The 19388-nt window shown below is 34.6% G+C and overlaps 1 protein-coding gene across 2 annotated transcripts; it reads left to right on the forward strand.

Annotated features, from left to right (window-relative positions):
• Nucleotides 1–532: 532 nt before the first annotated feature.
• On the forward strand, nucleotides 533–18518 carry LOC129271079 (serine palmitoyltransferase 1-like). 2 transcript variants are annotated; one of them, XR_010295010.1, is made up of 15 exons: nucleotides 533–721; nucleotides 3251–3358; nucleotides 4441–4535; nucleotides 5355–5448; nucleotides 5906–5978; nucleotides 6665–6797; nucleotides 7339–7468; nucleotides 7999–8088; nucleotides 8489–8596; nucleotides 9338–9433; nucleotides 9924–10075; nucleotides 12695–12812; nucleotides 13322–13395; nucleotides 14665–17489; nucleotides 17626–18518. XR_010295010.1 is itself a non-coding variant. In XM_054908435.2 (14 exons), exons 1-14 carry the CDS (start codon nucleotides 650–652, stop codon nucleotides 14774–14776), a joined length of 1455 nt encoding a protein of 484 aa, XP_054764410.2. In that variant the 5' UTR covers nucleotides 537–649; the 3' UTR covers nucleotides 14777–18518. The 2 variants fall into 2 exon arrangements, 1 of the variants encoding a protein (XP_054764410.2); XM_054908435.2 differs by having other exon boundaries at nucleotides 537–721; nucleotides 14665–18518.
• The last annotated feature ends 870 nt before the right edge of the window (nucleotides 18519–19388 follow it).

Genomic DNA, 19388 nt, shown 5'->3' on the forward strand with positions numbered 1-19388 from the left:
AATATTTCGTTAAACTATATTTTGATGACGTTTGGAATCGTAAAAGTCCGTATAATTATCATCATTTTACAGAGAAAACCGTTATGGTTTACTTTCGTAAACTATTAAAATTGGGTATCCCGGGGGTACCCATCTCAACGTCCACAAGTGATTTTTTAGTCATGAAATTAAGTATTCATAATTTAATTTTCTCTGCAATTGAATGCTCCAGTCTTCATGGTCTAAGTATGTATGATGCATAATTCACCTGTGCTATTATTTTGAAAAGATTTATTTCCCAATTCATCATAATATTTGCAATTTTGTCATAATTATTCTTTTGGAAAATTATGCTCTGTTGTGACTAAGGCTACGTCTCGTCTGCTCTTTTTACCGATAGTATCGATATCAAGGTATTCTAGTTAGGAAGCCTTTCGAGAAACAGGTTTAGAAAGATTGGAACTAACTCCGTGGTTGGTGGATAAAGATATGACTAACTTGTCCATGTGTTGAGAAACGGGCCCTTAAGAAGAGAGCCGAACGCACTGCACTGCACTCAAGAGGGCGTTCTCACATTACGAAATCAACAAACGAAGCTAGGCGAGCCAAAGCCAAAAAAAGGCGAAATTGTTACTACTTATAGTCTTGACTCTTGTATTCTCAATTAAAAATGGCTGATACAATTATGAAATTCGGTGTGGAGCCATGGAATTTTGCCGAGCTTGTCGAAGCCTTCAAACAGGTAAAATGTTTTCCCTTATAGGTCTATAGCCGGTCGGATAGATCGATGTGCTACTGGAGTATTGATGGGTGAGGTTCGGTTAGTCCCACATGTGTATTTTTTTGTTTTTTCATTATTTCCTTTTATCAGTTGTCAACGTGACGTTGCAGTCTCGTATTTCTCTTTTTTGGTGTCCATTATCATTACCACCGTAATAACACGTTTCCTTGATATATGTACATACAGCATGTCCAATTAACAGAGTGCGAGTGCGACTTATTGTTGCAACAAATTGCTACTTTTTGCTAGTAAATCATTGAAAATAATGTTCAAATTAGAACTTGTAAAAAGTTGTAATATTTAATAAATTATCATTCAGAATATGTTCAAACACACCTAATTTACATAAAAACAACATTTTTATAACACAGAATGCTAGTTATGGATAAAAGTAAATTTTAAACCTGCCTACCTTGACTGGAGTTTTTCAATTCTCGGAGTGGCAGAAATTTATGAACCTACGCGACTCAATAACATTACGTCATCCTATTCCTAGCGAGCAACACGGCAGCCAACGCGAAATTTGTTCGCGGGCTCCGACGGGGCGCGAAATTTTCATAATCTTGTAGATGCAAGCCCTTTTTCATGCAGAACGAGCAATCAGTGAGCATTGGTGAGTACGATTGATTTTGGTTTCAAAAAACCAAAAAACATTTCTGAATTATTTCTAATCAGTAGAGGCGCACGGCCAATATGGGAGACTCTTCCAATAGGGGAGACAATCTCCCACATTGGAGACTTGCTTTGCAAAAGGACAAAAGAAACAACACCAACAAAAGCATGATTTTTTCCACCCAAAATTTTGTCTCACTGAGGTCAGAAGCCCATTTGTTTTGTGTGTGATTGAAAACAAAAATCCTTATCAAAACAAAAGTAGACGGTGAATTTTTACAGTAGACGGTGAAAAGGGGTAATTTTTTATGAGGAATCTGCTTATCACATTTTTATTTGCCGCCAAGGTAATCCTTTTGCAGCAAATGTAAACAAAGGAAATTGGGCTCCAAAACTGGCGACTGTCTCTAAAATTGGATACCAAAATTCTTTACAAAAGTCTCTGATATTGGAGATAATCTCCCACATTGGAGATAGTCTCCAATATTGGTCGTGCGCCTCTACTGCTAATACAGTCTTTTAATTGCCAAATGTTGCCAGATATGGATAAGTGTACAAATTACACAAACTTAGTGTGAAAAGTGAAGAAATTTTGACATACCTTGTCAGGTTGAGTCGCTCGCGAGGGGTTAGATCAATGTGAATATGGAAAACTGCATATCGTACGAAAGAGAAAATAGTTTAGGTTAATGATATGCGGAGATTTTGGAAAACGACCCAATCACTTTTAAATGAGAATGGTATCAATCCGCACATGTTGAAACACCGATAGCAGAGAAGCTCCGTGGCTGCAGCAAAAACCTCCGCACACTCTACGTACAAAATATAGTACGAGCGTGAGAGCGCCATCTTGTGGTGAATGACGATGGCTACTAAAAATATATCCTGAGGCTGAGGCTGAGGCTGAGACCAAGTCGATCCGATTCAGTCTTTTTCAAGAAATGTCTCATAATGATTATGTTAATGTGAAATTATGATTATTGTCGTTGAAAATTTTGGCAAGAATTCCATTTGCACCCAACTTAAATTGAAAATAAAAACATGTCATGGAGAAGGTTCAGAATAATATATCTAGCCCTGCCTAGTCTAGAACATGTTGGGGGAGTGGAAATTTACATACCAACATATGGCTTTATTCCGTCAAATTTCGAGCAGGATCAAGTGCGTATAATTGTCCACAGACATCGGTTTATTTAGTCAGTTAAGGGTCTGAGATTCTAGACTAGTCGAACTATCAGCTGAACGTTAAAATAAAATACCCCTTCCAGTATCAGCGCTTTTAAATCTTGCTAGCCTTGCGGGAAGAGGTCTTGACTGCAGATAAAACAAGGTGAGTTCGAGTCCCAACTAAGGTAAGCAAGAGTTAAAAAAATGATAGAAAAATCTGAAATGAACGAACTGGAAGTCTCAACAATCTTTCGTTATTTTTTGGTGGGGGTGCATATGGAACTCTTCCAAAATTTTATTGGACCTACAGTGTATTCCTTGAAAAATTGTAAATTGTTACATGTATATGTACTTTATAAAATGCGAAAATCGTATTCAAAGTCTACTGAATGAAGCAAGGCCAATTTAATTTTCATGAAGGTCACAAAATTGAATGGATTTTTCTACTTTTGAGTGCAAAATTGTGAATAATAGTTAATACTTGATTTTTAACATATTCAACAGGTTTAATATCAGAGGGAAATCTTTTCTTGGACATGCTGTATTCAAATAGCACATTAGCCTAATTGACATGTAAAATTATTATTGAAAAATACAATAAGAAGCAAAATAAGTTTTCCCCAATCCTTTCTTATAATAAATATTGAATTGATATTTAGTTTGATGTAAAAAACTTTAAAAGGCATAATATCTCTGTTTCTCAATTCACAGGCTCCACTCTATCACTTGGCGTTTGAGGTGATTCTTGTTGTCTTTATCATTCGTCTGATCTTCTCAAAGAGCTACTCAATTGAATCAACTGTCAAACTAACAGAAGCAGTAAGTATTTGTAACAAAATAAGAAATAAATTGACCTGGAAACTGTCTAACAAAGAGTTGCGATTGATCTGATCAACCACAACTATGGACGGCCAGCAACGTCAACATCTAAAATGCATATTTGTTTAATATATTTTCGAGATAAGATGTATATTCATACATTCATCGTTCTCTTTAATAAAGATTCAGTGTGATTCTCTTTGTTTACTATGGAGATTGTGCAAATTTCCTGTAGAAGAAATTATGGTATGGATGGATTTCCATACAGTTGAGATTGATCTGATTGAACTTAACTATGGAAAGCCAGCGATCCCAACATCTTCAGAACAGTCTATGTCTTTAAAAAGTGTATGGTGTAAAGTCATGCATGCAATTGATATGCTCACTCTCTTTTTCACAAGAGAAGATGTCTCCATTTCCTGTATGAAATGATATTGCTGAGATTGATCCAATCAATTTGGTGGATTCACAATATGATCCGCCATCTATCAGTTGCAGCGAACATGCCAAATTTCTAACTTCGGGGTCGGCTTTCCATACAGGCACACATAGCGCACAGTTCTACATGTAGTCTACTGCAATGTGACTGTGATGCTTCAAAAATGATAACCATATAGCAAGAATGAACCAAAAATGGCCTAAGTTTCGCAAAGAAATATGCAGGCAAATTTCTCTCCTACATCCTGGACCCTAGTAAACAGCATATGCCAGCCGGTCGAGCCACGTCAGCCAGCACTGAATAATCGCATGCATGCATCATGCATAACTGCTAGCGTGCACACCACAATTGTCGTCTTTTTCCCATGAGGCATTGCAAATTTTGGCCTGTCTGCTCCAATCGAAAGATGGTGCACCCGAATCGCATCTCTTTGTAAGACAAAATCCAGGTTATTATGAGGCTTGTTCCATTCTTAAAAAAAAGATGATGATAATATTAATCAGGTAACTTAACTAAGGTTAGACTCATGATTATCCTGGCCCCCATGATATTTATAAAATGGTGGAATGGTTTGAAAACTAGGAAAGATTTCAGAAGATATCCTCACTAAAATAATCATATTTTCTGCTGCTTTCATTCCCAGGAAAAAGAACAGCTTATCCAGGAGTGGCAGCCCGAACCCTTGGTCCCACCTGTAGACAAAAACCATCCAGCCCTTCACTATAAAGTAATTACAAAGTAAGTATTTGTGCAAATTGATTTTTAACAAGCAGTATACTGTACATGTATAAAAAAAAAACCAGACATACAGTAATATTGGTTAGTGTTCATGTATATCTAGATTTTTTAATGTACCGGTATGTTGAAACATATTTTACACTTTGATTTCTCTGATTACATACATGAAATTGAAATCCTGGTATGTAAGTACGGTATTGTTGTATTCAAATGTATGTTTGTTTTAATCATTAGCGTTCCCCTTCATGTATTAAATTTACCCTTTTGACCAGAATTATTTTCTTCTCTTTTTAAGAAGATGATTTTAATGATTGACATTTGAATTTACATTTGTGGAGCAAGGTCAAGCTGAGTGAGACACAGTCATCCACTAAACACCTATTCAAACTTTTGATATGTTTTTTTTTCATGAAGGAGATTTTGTTACCATGGTTCTAGCCACGTCAGGCAATTCTGGGCGGAGCCGCCCAGCAAGGCAAATAACTGTCAGGCTGTTGGGCTGAAATTGAATGCACTGCTCATCACAAATTTTCCATAAAAAGAGATAAAATTACCAATTCTGTCTTATTTCAAGGTAGCAAATTCATAGTTTTTGCACAATGCAAATTCTGCATGCATTATTTTGCCAAAGACACTTACACTGTACCATTGATCTTAAAATTATTTTTGTTGCAAAATGTCTGCTCACTCTGCTTCACAGCTTTGTCTCTTCATATTTTACTTGGCACTGAATTGGTCGTAGCTAGAACCCAGGTTTTTGTGACAGGATTTACATGTTCCTTTGTTTATCATTTCTTTTCATTCTTTTTTTAAACAAAGACAAGGCAACAACAAGCTTATAGTGGATGGCAAGGAAGGCATTAATGTTGGGACTTTCAACTTTTTAGGAATGCTTGGAAGAAAAGAAACAGAGGTAAAGTTTGCGAAGAACTTGAACAAACTAGAATCAAACTTGATCAATCTAGGTTAACTAACTATCAAACATCATTGTTATGTGGATGATGATATCAATGGTGACTTCATATATTTTTGTGAGTTTGGCGATTAAAAATTAAATCATTGAGGTTTTTAATATTATTTTGGCCTTGAGAATGTAAATCAGCAATACCATCAATATTGAAAAATATCAAAAATGTTTTCCGATAGAAACAACATTTTCAACTTTACTTGACAAGATACATTTGTTATTATCCAAATGATTAACTTTACACTGATTGAATAATGAATAAATAGATCCCATTAATAGGACTTACACATTAGGGAAGAGAAGGTTCCATAAACCCTCTATAAAGAAATATAAGCAATATACTATTAACATTGTCTAGCAAACAAAAGTTCTGTATTCTTCATAATTTTTTTCTTACATGTAGGATGCAGCAATAGAGACAATGAGAAAGTACGGAGTGGGTACTTGCGGGCCTAGAGGATTTTTCGGGACCATGGGTGAGTCTATAGTGTACCAAAGTGTGATGTCATGATTGTAATTTTTTTTATGTATTTCAACAGTTTCATGACCATATTTTGGTAAAGCGTGATGAAAAATCTGAATGCAGTAAATTTAAATGAATTGGTTTATGGTGGCCCGATGCTGATGCTTTTTGAAATAAAGTTAATTTAACATTAATTTTTTCTGGGTATTTTCTTGTATATTTCATAATTGTACCTTTAGGGCCTCAAACACAAGCACAGGCTGCTTTTAAGAGGTCCTGGCTCATTTATATTTATCTATAAAATTTTTACTATGTAACTTCTTGATCGTGATATTTTGCTAAATAAATTGAATTGAATTGGTACATGTATATGGCCAAATGAATACCTAGAAGGCCCTTTTGGAAACAGTGGAAATTAGAATAGGTTGGTATCACATCATTCCAACTAAATTTGGATGTAGATCATGTTTTTTGCCAAGGTCCTCTGAGAATCGTTTCAAAAATGCTGAAATGCAAAACAAGGTTTTTTAAAATAAAATTGTATAACAACAAGAAACTTGAAACCATTTTCCCCACAAATAAAATTAAAACGGTAAATAGATACAACATAGCAGACAAAATCACATAATTGTTTCGCTCAGGTTGCTTACAAATGGGAAATATACAAACCTTGTTCCTGTACATAATTTTGTATAACAGATGTACATCTAAACTTTGAGGAGAAGATGGCTCAACACATGGGCGTGGAGGAAGCCATCTTGTATTCCTATGGATTCTCAACGATTGCCAGTGCTATCCCAGCCTACGCCAAGAAGGGTGATCTGGTCTTCTGGTGAGTTTTCAACCCATTACCAGGGGAACATTTCATGAAGAGTTCTGTCTGTGAGTTTCACTGACACATGTTACCAGCTACTGAAATCTGCATGTCTGGTTTGCTGAAAGCATATTAGCTGGTAAAAATCACTGAGAAAACTCTTCTTGAAATGCCACCTGCTTACTTTTCCTTTAAGATAAAAATCATATAAAGTAAATCGCATATATCGTATGATGTATATCGTCACAAATAATTCCTGCAACTGCTGACAATTTGGACTTGGTCCCATGCATGTTTATCTGTGTGCAGTGCATGTGACCTGCAGAAGAATCAAGTGAGGTTGATACGGTTAATCATAATGATGGTTTTCCATTGTTTTACAGCAAATACCAGTGTTTAAATGTATTCTTAACAGCCTTTCAGAATCACAATGAGACAGATTTCTGTATTTTATTACTTCAGATCCAGAACTATAAAATTGTGTGTTATGAACCTGGTTCTGGACCGATGAAATTGTATCAAACAAACTATTTTCTTTTCTGTTTTGATCCCTTGTCAGTGATGAAGGGGTTTGTTTTGCCGTTCAGATGGGTCTGTTAGCCTCTCGAAGCAAGCTCAAATTCTTCAAGCATAACGACATGGAAGACCTAGAAAGACTCCTGAAAGAGCAAGCTGTAGAAGACAAAAAGGTAAGTTGATATAGCTACAGTAAGACTTTCACATTGGCTGATTTCAAGTTTTAATCTTTTGGTTTTGGTGTTTGGTTTATTTTACATCAGCAAAGCAACAAGAGTAAAATGAAGCTGGTCGTGGGACACATCACGCTAGCTAGGTATTGAGCTATCATTAATGTTATTTGGATAATTTTTGTCAACTAACGTTAGGTGTTAGGGCAAGAAGGCAATCTGAGTTGTGCTTGTAATGGCATCATCAAACTTGAAATCCCCAATGACATATAGCTGCAAGGTTGATAAAACTTCTAACTCAAAGTGGGTAAATGTTCTGCATAGTGATTCATATGAAGTCAAAAGTAAATATTTTGGCTATTTGAATGTACTCAGAAAATGCATGGGGACCTATTTTTTATATGAACTACTTGTAGATGGATAGATTTATAATGGATAATTCCAAGTGCGTAACAAGCATATAAAATGCATAAAATACTTCCATACTCAAGTTTGAATGATAATTTTTTTTTCATTTTTTTTTTCTTCTTCAGAATCCTAAGAAGGCTAAAGTGATGAGGAAATTCATTATAGTAGAAGGACTATACGTGAATCATGGAACCATTGTCGATGTGGAGAAATTGGTAGGTTGAAAACAAAGATTATTTCTTGTCATTGTGTGAATTGTAGAAGAAACTGTCTTGTAACATTTCGAACCAGGCCAATAATACATTAGGTATTCATGTGGTCATATCTAGGGCCCCTACGAACCAATTCCTACTAAATTTGAGGTGTTAGTGTTTTTCAGGATGCTTCTTTTAGGTATGGTATAAAAAATGCTAAAATGTAAAATCTGTTTATAACATCTCCGTTCGCTACTTTATTGTTCTTGGAATGATTTCAACCACTCTTTACTCTCCCCCCCCCCCTTCATGCAGCTCTGGCTGAGTGCTTCAAGGACGTGGAACAATTACAATACTGTACTGCATTTTAACATCATTTGAATATCTCTTTCTTTTTATTTGTCATTTGATATATCTTTAGATTGAATTGAAGTACAAGTACAAGGTGCGTATCTTCATGGATGAATCCATGTCATTCTTCGTACTTGGAAAAACAGGGAGGGGTGTCACGGAGCATGCTGGTGTTGATGTGAGTACTATGGAACTGCTATTTGTATTTCATGTGAAATAGATAAGCCTTTTCTAATATCAAAGTTAGAAATATAAAAAATGTTTCTGATAGAATAAAAGTAATCAACAATATCTAGAATTTGAGACAAATTTGAAATGATAACCTATCAAGTTAAAAGTAGATGAGTTTCACCATACACCATGGTTGAAAGCACCCACTGGACACTGAAAGTGTGTGACTTTGCATAGTCCACCTTAAACAGATAGAAGTAATACCTACTGGAAGAATCTTTTATGGGTTGGAGGTTTGAAGTCTATCATGAATGTATTTATGAATATCTGGTTTGTAAGGCCCATGCAGTTCTGAGCCAAAAGTTTGCAAACATGATTATAACAGTAGCTGTAATGTTGACTTTAATAACTGTTGAATCCTGGACAAAGTTACTAATTATCTTCAATGGTGCTTTGTAATGTTTGCATTTGATCCAAAACGCAACACATCACCTAAAATTGAATAGTGATTTGTCTGTTCTTGATCCCTTCCGAACTACAACAATAGCAAGGAGGACGAAAACAGAGGTGAATATTTCACATACTTTGTTATATCAAGTAGCCAACATGGATGTAAATGTAGGGACATGATGAGGATTAAATAAGAATAGAATTAATTGATTATATATGTACATGTATGATTTGATGTGTTGATCTGACTCTTATGTATGCCTCGCAATTATTTATCTTTGTGTCTTTGTCATTACAGATAACAGACATTGATCTTATATCTGTTTCAATGGAAGCAGCTTTAGGCACCATGGGAGGATTCTGCCTTGGTACTAGATATGTAGTAGATCATCAGGTACGTAGCCACTACAATAAACTATGAATATGAGAAATTTGCTGATCTATTTGTGGTCAGCATTAGTCAAATAATTGCTAAGACTAATACCTCGGTCACATTTGCTCTACAGCGGCCGTATGCGAGTCAAAGAAAACAGCCATTTTATTCATTTTTATTCAAACCGCTATATGTAGCTGATACAAAAAATGTTGTAAATGGCTGTTTTCAACTCGCCGTACGGCCGCCGTAGAGCAAATGTGACCGAGGTATAAGTTAAACCAAATTTTCAGAAGAATGTGATGATTGTGATACTGGATTATGCAATCCATGTGAATTATAGCTCTTCTCAGTTAAATTTCTCCTAAGTTGAACAAATTTCTGTGTTCTCATAGTATTCAACTAAGGCAAATTCACTTGTATTGCCATTTATTCATGTATTTTTGAGCCTGTCTAACAGACTCCAGAATTAACAAAACTAAGGATAACCTTTCTCATATTTCTCCTCCAGCGTCTGTCCGGTCTTGGATACTGTTTTTCAGCCTCCCTTCCTCCCATGCTTGCCACAGCAGCCAGCACGGCAGTAGATATCACACAGAAAGAAACAGATATATTCAACAAGCTGAGGGCAAACAGCGAATTTGTTCATGTACAACTTTCAGGGTGAGTTTTATTGGTCATTGAGTGATTTTCAAGTTTGGTGTTGATAGTGGTGTTGATGGGCGAATCACAAGTCGATGGTTTCCCCTAGTTCTAACATATTTAATTTTATTACATTTCATCTCCAGGAACACAATTACACTCATTACAATAATAAATGTCAGTACATTGAAAATAGTCATCATACAATATTCAAAATACAATATCAGCATGAAAGAAAGAAAAAAAAGACTTAAAAGGAAATAACACCAGCTAATGCCTGGGGATTTAATATCAAACAGATCATAAAGACATATGAAGACACAATTCGCAAATGCAGGCCTACAGGTTTATCAAGAAAAAAAGAAAGGAAAAAAGATAGAAAGAAAGAAATGAAAGAAATGAAAGAAAGAAAGAAAGAGGGGAAAATAAAGAAAGGACAAAAGAAAATAGAAATAAAAGGAAAGAAAGGGAAAAGTAAAGCCGGGTGAGAGTGAAAGAGGAAAATGGTGAAAGCAAAGTAAGAAGATAGAGAGAGTGAGAGATAAAATGGGAGCAGAGGCAGGGAAAAAAGGCAGATCACTGATATGCATAATTTTGATAATGTTTGATGGGTTACGAAAAAGAAATTACAATGTTTAAAATGCCTTTTCGAATAGTGGAGTTACATAAGAGCTCTTGAAGAGCAATAAGTATTATATTGACATTTGGTTCTAAGCACAGATCTCTCTCAGCCCTAGGAATAGTTTCCCAGAAGTGGGCCAAACTATGAAAGCAAGTATATTTTAAGGTATTACATTGGGCAAATTCATGAGTAAATCACTTCTCTAGAAATATTTTTATATTTCAACTACATTTCTTCTTTCCGTTCAATGTGATATTGTTTGCTTTCTTTGCCTTCTTATATGCCCTTCGCTTTCGTCTTGACATTCTATTTCCTGAGTGATTCACCGAGCTCGATGACGACCGTTAGATTAAAAAATTGGTACGATAAAAGTGGTGTATATGATGTTAGTTGCATTGTAGAAGTATCATTATTAAGTAGAATTTTAGTTTTTAAATATCAGCCCTTTTGTAAATGTCTAAAATGAATGGATTCCATAGAACCCCTGCGTGAAGATGTAGAAGGGCTTGAATGTTAAGTACACACAATACATACCGTAGAGCCATTTTCAAATTTCCAAATTATTTTGTTCAAATATAAATCCAATCGAATCTTAAAAAATCATTGCAAATCAGTTCCACAAACTCTCACAAAACATACAGAATAATCAAAATGATGAAATTAGAGGAAAGATTATGAAACGGAAATAGTAATTTCAGCTTGGTAAAAAAAAATCTCAGGAGGAAATAACAAAGACGTAAACCTGCAAGAGCACCACCAAAAGAAAGAAAATAACATACATATATATATTTATATATATATTTTATTTTTGGCTGCATGCTTGTGATGTCCTATATATAAATAGTAAATAAATATATCAGGCTTTGAGAAAGTATAGTGGAATTATTTATCCGAGGTTGGTCTGGCAATTACTATTTTTCCCGAGGGGCGAAGCCCTGAGGGAAATATAGTAGTTTTGCCAGTCCAACCGAGGATTAATAATTCCCACTATGCTTTCGAATGAAACGCCTGGTATATTTGTTTTATATCCTACTTTTGATAATTTACAACCAAAATCTATGTGTTGAGCTTGCAAAGTCCGGTTACTTGAGTTGAATTACCTACTTTTCTCCGAGCCACCGTGCTCAGCGGAAAGCAGGTTAGTGCCTGCGCCGACGCATCGCTGGACTTGCCCGGGAGAGAGAGCGCGCTGGCCGGTGCGCCCGAGAGTTAAGCTCGATATCCAGTTTTGCGAAATAATGACGTCAGACCTCGATATATCCAAAAATATATCGAGGTCTGACGTCACGCAACATCATAGTTGAAATATATTAGGTCACATGATGCTACTTGAACCAATCACTATACAGGATTTACTCTATGTAGGATATAATGCTAAATAAATCCAGCTATCATTATGATTACTATAATAAAAAGAAGATGTGACCTCTAAATCTTTGTGGACATTAAATATGGAGGGGTTGTTACAAATTTCCACTGCGAAATCATATAAATTTTCCATTTTATAAAACAAATAATACACAGGATTAAATTTGTAATGTTAATGCCAATGCATACATCTTGCGTATAACCAATAGAATGTGATTGAATATGTTGTGATCCCATCTCACTGTCTCAGGACCAAGGGAGATTGGCAGAAATAGAAAGTGTTATTACTGTTATTATTATATATCCAATAACCTGTGATATATCTGTTTCTGTTACAATGCCTGGTCATCGGTTGGATGGTGATTCCATTTCGCCCATCAAGAATCTCAGGTTAGAAGAGACTGGTAGAGATTGGGAGAATGGTAAAGATTGTGATCATTATCGTTATTATTGTTCTTATGAAATAATTTCTAATATATCTGTTTCTATTAGAATGCCTGGCTATTGGTTGGATGGTGACTCTATCTCACCCATCAAACATCTCAGGTTGGAAGAGACCAGCAGAGATTGGCAGAAGGCAAAAGAGTGTTATTACTATTGTTATTATAACATTTAATAATCTCTAATATACATGTATCTGTTTCTAATAGAATGCCTGGTTATCGGTTGGATGGTGACTCTATCTCACCCATCAAACATCTCAGGTTGGAAGAGACCAGTGGAAATTGGCAGAAAGATCAAGCTTTCCTAGAAAAGATTGTAGTCAAGGTAAGACTATAGAAAAATTGAACATACATGTATATGACATATGAACTGCTTGCCATAAATCTCACAATTTTAAACAGTAATGTAATATACATGAATGATTATGATATGTATATGGACGTAATCAAATTCAGGGGGGGGGGCGCAATTGTTAAGTCAGTAGTCTAGGATCCTTTTTGGGGGGGGGGCATGTATGGGATATTGTCCCATCTGTTCAGTATATCCTCAATAGCAGCAACCAGTAATAATAATAATAATGAACCATTCTTTTATAGTGAATATCAATTTAGTCCATTTGCGCTAAGAAATAGAATAAAACGGTGAGATAAAATAAAAAGACAATACCTCCTCTTATGTTACTAGGACTCTGAGGGTTTATATATTGTTTGTTGGCTGTACATCAAAATTAAAAAAGAAAGGAAGCTTCCTTTGTATAAAAATTTTCTCTTTTCTTGATTGAACATTATTATGTGATTAGTGATAATTGTCCTTTCAATTTGACACCCTTGCAGGCGCTAGATGAAGGTGTAGTTCTTACTGTAGCAAGATATCTAGAGGAGGAAGAAGCTTTCTTACCACCACCGAGGTAAGTCTAGTCCCATTTTTATTTTGGGGGGCAACGTTTTGTGTAATAAAATACAAATAATTAGTGTCTAACATCATCAGGTATCTCTGTTTGCACATCATTTTGGCTGTGCATATCATTTTGGCTGTGCATTTAAACATTTTGTGAAAGTAAGTACAACTTTAAACTGAACACTCTGAAGGGCGAAATTGACAGATTATTATTATCATTAAAGTGTAATAACTACCTCACTTGAGACTTGATTATAAAATTTTCAGTGATATGCAGTTTTGTGTATCTATTCAAATGAACTTTTAGGGGTTCACTTTACCTTTGAAATACGTAAAAGCTAATTGCAATGGTCAGGACTCCTCTTGAATTTGAAATAAAGGGAGAAAAGTCATTTCATGTGCTGAAATGAAACTTTCCAGAACTATAATTTTCACTTTAAAGAAAATTATTTGGTAAAACTTTAGATGTTATCATGCTTTCAGACAAGACTCATCCCTCTTTTATTTGTTGACACAACCTTATCGCAAATCCACAAGCTTTAAAAATGTATGAAGCTTCATTCATATGGTGTAATGAGTATTAATGTACAGGCAGCAATGGGCTCTATACTGCACAATCATTCACACAGGAGTATGTTTTTGTGGAAATAACCATATCGCAATATTGCAATGCACAAGATTTAAAGGGATATACAATTGATATTGTGCAGTGATATTCATAGCATTCAATTTGTGGCTGGTACAGAAAAAAGGTTAATTTAAGGCTAGTTTGTGAACCTCACATTTGTCTATATCGTCCTGTACGACATGCAACGATTTCACTTCTAATTCACCAATAGACAACATAATTTTTGTTGGTTGTCATTTTTTCACATGACTACCCAGTAATACTCTATTATTACCACAAAACAAATTCGATTTCTTGTTTGTTTGGACAGCTGGTTGAAAAATGTTTTGAAATTGACTAATTTTTCTAGCATGGAATCACCCCAATGATGGTTGCTCGTAAAAGATCACAAGGCCGCTAATTTGGGTGTAGCATTGTGCCTGGTAGTGACAAGCAGGCACTCATGTAAATTGTTTCAAATATTAACCCCAATTACACAGCTTTAGGTAATAATTTCAATATCTACTGATTTCTAAAAGAACAATATTGCCCTCGTCTAAAGACTTGAGCCAATACGATTATGTTGCAGGCAATATGTGCGATGTTCCCCTCAAGGCCAGTCGATATCATACTATTGTTATTATTTTATTTATGATCAATTTGTTCTTCTAGTGTACGTCTTGCGGTCAATGTGACGCTGACTGATGACCAGCTAACCAAGATTACATCGGTCATCAGACTCTTGGCGGCGGCTGCTCTTAGAGAGAAATCAGGGGAGGAATAGATACGATTGAGGTAGAGCAAGAAAGAAAAAGAGAGTGGGATAGAGAGCAAGAGATAGAGATAGAGAGGAAGATTGGTTGATAGAGATAGAGAGGTAGACTGATAGAGAGAGAGAGAGTTAGAGAGTGAGGGAGGTAGAAAAAATTGGGAGAGAGGGAGAGATAGGGAAAGAGAGAGAGGGGGAAGGGAAGAAAAGTATTCAGAGGTAAAGTAGAGAAATAGAGAAAGACAAAAATCACCCAAAAGACAAAAAATTTCAATGAATACATGTACAAGGTTTCGCTCCTCACCAGCATATTATTGTACACAGAATCATTTGTAATAAACACTCAGATGTTACGCAAATTCAAAATGTATTTTTATATCAAACTTGTTGTTATTAAGATGTTGTCCCCCCCCCCCCTTTTGGTAATGAATATCTTTAGGAAAACAACAGTTGGATTAGTAGACGAAACATATTACTCATACCTGAAATATCATGCACATCTGCATGTACATGTGCTAGTACCTTCAAGTGCTCCTTTGTTAATGTTAATTATTTATTTGTTTTAAGTGTTTTGTTCTAAGCATTTAATTGTTTGAAAAGAGGTTGACAAATTATATTTTAAAAACCACTTCTTTCATACAAAGGCATTTCCAGATAATTACTGATAATTATTGATATAATAATAATCAATTTGATATACATGTATATCAAATTAATCTGCTTACTAACCCTGCATAAGCTTGGAAGCGAGAAAAATATCCGATTAAGTATTTTTATATTTCCCTGTATTCCTGGTCAAAGTTTATTCCTCAGAACACTATGTGCTTCAAACATACAGTATGATGGGCAAGTCATGGTATTTCAGTGGCATTTTTTGTAGTTTCCAGTTATACATTTTCTTCTTTTACAAGAAATATAACTTGTTTCAGTGTGCCATTTGAACTGTTTTCCACGGGTTTCATACAGGGATGACCTGGACCTTGTGTCACAAAAAACTGTGATTAATCCAATTAATCTAATCTGTAATAATCTCATCTGTAATCTCATCAATAATGAATTTTGTTCAATTTCCAAGGTCTCCCATGCAATAAAACTGCATGTTTAACTTTCACAAAGGCACCTTAGTACTTCATGTCTCCCATTCGTTCTGGTCATTCTGTCTTTCCCTTCTTGAAATGATATCCAAAGTATGTATTTTTATGTGAGATAAGCAGGTATTTTGATTAATACTTTCCATGCTTAATAATGCAAGTAATATATTCATTAACTTGTATTGAATAGTATTTGATAAATTGATCTGTTCCTTGTTGCATAAAAGTTTGTTTTCTTTTGATATTGTTGCATAAAAGTTACTCTTCCTTTGCATAAAAGTCACTTTGCCTTTAAATGGTAATAATAATGGCAATCGTGCTCATCATCAACCAATCACAATAAACCATTCCATGCAAATTACCATAATTGCAAAGTTAGCAATAGTTGTTTGTCTTATGAATTGGGCCCCCATATCAGTTTTGTAGGTCATATAATAGTAATGTACTTTAACTTCCAGTCATTTCAAAGTCTTATTGCAATAGGGTACTTTTTTATGATTAAGTTTGTAATCTAGATGACCATGTATTCTCAAATTTTCAACTCATTAAGATTCTGCAATTATGATGCATTATGTAGATATATTGAAGTTGAAGGTATTGATGAAATTAAATTTGATGATTTGCACAAAGGGTTGTATATACTGTATTTATATATTTAAGGTTTGTATGGGTTACTTTGCATATGACATGGTTGAAAGTTAAAAGCTGGTGTAGAAAAATACATCGTTTGTTAACTTAATGATGCTCTTTGATATGGACTACTAAACTGAATAATGGTGTTTCCTGATTTGGGATTACTTTCCATTCTTGCAACGTAGAATTAATTGATCAGCACAAGTTGAAAAGCTGTGCTGTAATGATATGACTGGCTGTTGTCCCCCTTTCTTTGATTGATGCTCATGGTGTATTTGTATATCTGAAATGCTAATATGATTTTAACAAGGGTACACAAATGAGAGACTTTCTCTCTGTCATTGTATGTTATGAATTTTGTCAGCTTTGATATATGGGAGAGCCCCCTCTATGTCCAATCCTTTGATGTGTTGCAAGAACAAATAAATTAGACTTGTTAAGTGTTCATGATGATATACATACTAAAGGCATGACATCTGATCAAAGAATATTATGCTTTGGCAAACTTGAGGCAAGCAATCCACAATAATCTCTGTCTCATTTTGCGAGCAAAATGCCACAACTTAGTTGACCCCAACACTCAAGATAATAAATCTGTCAAGACTTTGCAAACTTGTCTAACCAGTTCTTTGAGATCTTTTATAATGTCCATATGTTCAAGATCTTATTCGATATTTGCTTAACCTTAATTCAGTTTTTTGGCAGTAACCACTTGTATGTAATTATATTTCTCAATTTTATTACCCTGCTTAAATTTGAAGCAGTGTGGGGAATGGCATTGATAGATGTATCGTATTTGAAAGGAGAGGGTACCGGTACATGTAATTAAAAATATAGTTTTAGCATCTATGATATTCAACATAGAGGCTTCTAGGTGTACCACCTAGGAATAGCTCTAACCAATGTGTTCAGATCACATCTGTGATTTTATTTCTTATTACATTCATTGATTTCATAAATGGATGGACAGAACTATGATATGGTAGTAAAGTGCATAGTTTTTTGCTTTAATAATAATAATAATAATAATGCTCAATTCTTGTATAGCGCATCACACATAGCATAGCATGTCCCTATGCGCTTAAAGAAGAAATAGTGTAAGGTAAGAATAAAGTAATATATTGGACCATTAGTTCAAAGTGCTTTCTTTGACAGTTTTAATCATTTGTACTCAGACAATTTTCGACTGCTCAGAGATATTGGAACACTTATCACAAAGAGTTCTTCCGGCTAGAGATGGCCTCCAACATTTCGTGCTAGAAAAGGAAACCTGTTTTCAGAGACAGATATGTTAATCATTAAATACACTTTGATGGTAAATTTAAATCACTAATAGTGAAAATGAAAGAATGCATGATGGATAACAGACAATAAATACTGAGGCATGTCAGAAGAACAGATTTGTGCTGAGATTGGTGGAAGAAAATTACAAAAGAATGCAAAAAAAATGCTATTGAGTCATCCTTTTTAGGAAATGTATCCTTAACCAATCTTCGTCAGTTTTTCTGTGCAAGTTTTCCTACTGATCCATGTGCAAACATTTCTTATGCTTGAAAATGAAGAAACACTCAGTTTAAATAATGCAAGTGAAATAATGTGAATCATTTGCCTTTGTTGAAGTGATAATGGGGAATCCAGGTTTCCTTTTTCCGGGGTACAACATATGCTGTTCTATTGGTTAATTGCATTAATGCTACCATTGAGTTCTGTCTGCATGATGCCTTTATGAATCATATTATCTACAGACTGCTGTATTGATACTTTCACATTGGGGACTTCATGTTATAAGTAAGGTAGAACTTGACATTTGAAATAGATGAAATAATTAGATGAAATGTTAAGACTTGATTTTATGTATGGTGGTGTGGTAAGATATTTGGTATCTTAATTGAACATATTTATATGCATATGATCATATAAAATCACTGGACTGTGATATAATGATACAATTTGATAATGATATGATTTAAGTATAATGGTTTTGAGGAATGATTTGTTTTTTAATAAAAATTAAACTACATTTGAAAATACAATATTTGATTTATATTTCATGAACATCTTATCATTCTGTGTGTAAAGTGTAAATGAGTTAGCCCAGCCCATGTTGATGCAAATGCAAATAACAATTTACTATCCTTTGATTGTTGTACAACTTCCATGAAACTTTAATTTTATTTGTTCCATATTATGGTCCCAGTAATGACAACTGTAGGTTGAAATTGGTAACAAATTAAGATGAATTTATTACCTAAAAGTAATAATTAGAGGAGAATGAAAGCCCTAAAGTAATCAGAATCATACAATCATTAAAGCATTATCGATGATATTTGATTAATAAACGAAGGAATAGAAGACATATGGATATTTAAAATCCTAATTCTTGAATTGTATGATGATCTGAAGTAGGAAATCTATATTGGTAATCAATCCAGTGGCATATTGGGCCAAAACTTTTGATGAGGTCAGCCATGGCATACATGGCAAAATTTCTAAAAAGCTTAGAGAAAGCAAAGCAAAAATCTAATTTTGTAATAGCTTTTTACATAATATTCATAAAATATCACATTTCACCCTTTTCCCTTTCATTCCTTCTTCTTCTTCTTTGTGGTCTTGAAATTTATTATTGTTATTATTATTTTTTTTTTTTGGGGGGGGGGTGTCCGTGGCCCCCAAAGTACTCATCTGTACACTAGTGGTTGTCTTTTTCAGACAACTCATTTCATGAATTTATTTTACTTTCGTTCATGAATCCCCCCTCACAATATACACCTTTAAAACAGTTTAATATGACAAAAATCCATTCTCTTTGTTTTGAAGCTGCTGATTGTTATTGTGTATTATTGTCACTAGGATCAAATGTGTCATGACGTTTCATTTTCAAATTGAGTACTTGCCAAATAATC

The sequence above is a fragment of the Lytechinus pictus genome, chromosome 11 (genome assembly GCF_037042905.1).
Source record: "Lytechinus pictus isolate F3 Inbred chromosome 11, Lp3.0, whole genome shotgun sequence".
NCBI classification, from domain to species: Eukaryota; Metazoa; Echinodermata; class Echinoidea; order Temnopleuroida; family Toxopneustidae; genus Lytechinus; species Lytechinus pictus.

Bases quoted from the DNA above. Each gene is read 5' to 3' on its own strand.
- LOC129271079 (XM_054908435.2), top strand. From the start codon at position 650: ATGGCTGATACAATTATGAAATTCGGTGTGGAGCCATGGAATTTTGCC. The intron at 8,089-8,488 runs GTAGGTTGAAAA...ATATATCTTTAG, and splicing joins TTGTCGATGTGGAGAAATTG to ATTGAATTGAAGTACAAGTA. The intron at 13,396-14,664 runs GTAAGTCTAGTC...TTGTTCTTCTAG, and splicing joins GCTTTCTTACCACCACCGAG to TGTACGTCTTGCGGTCAATG.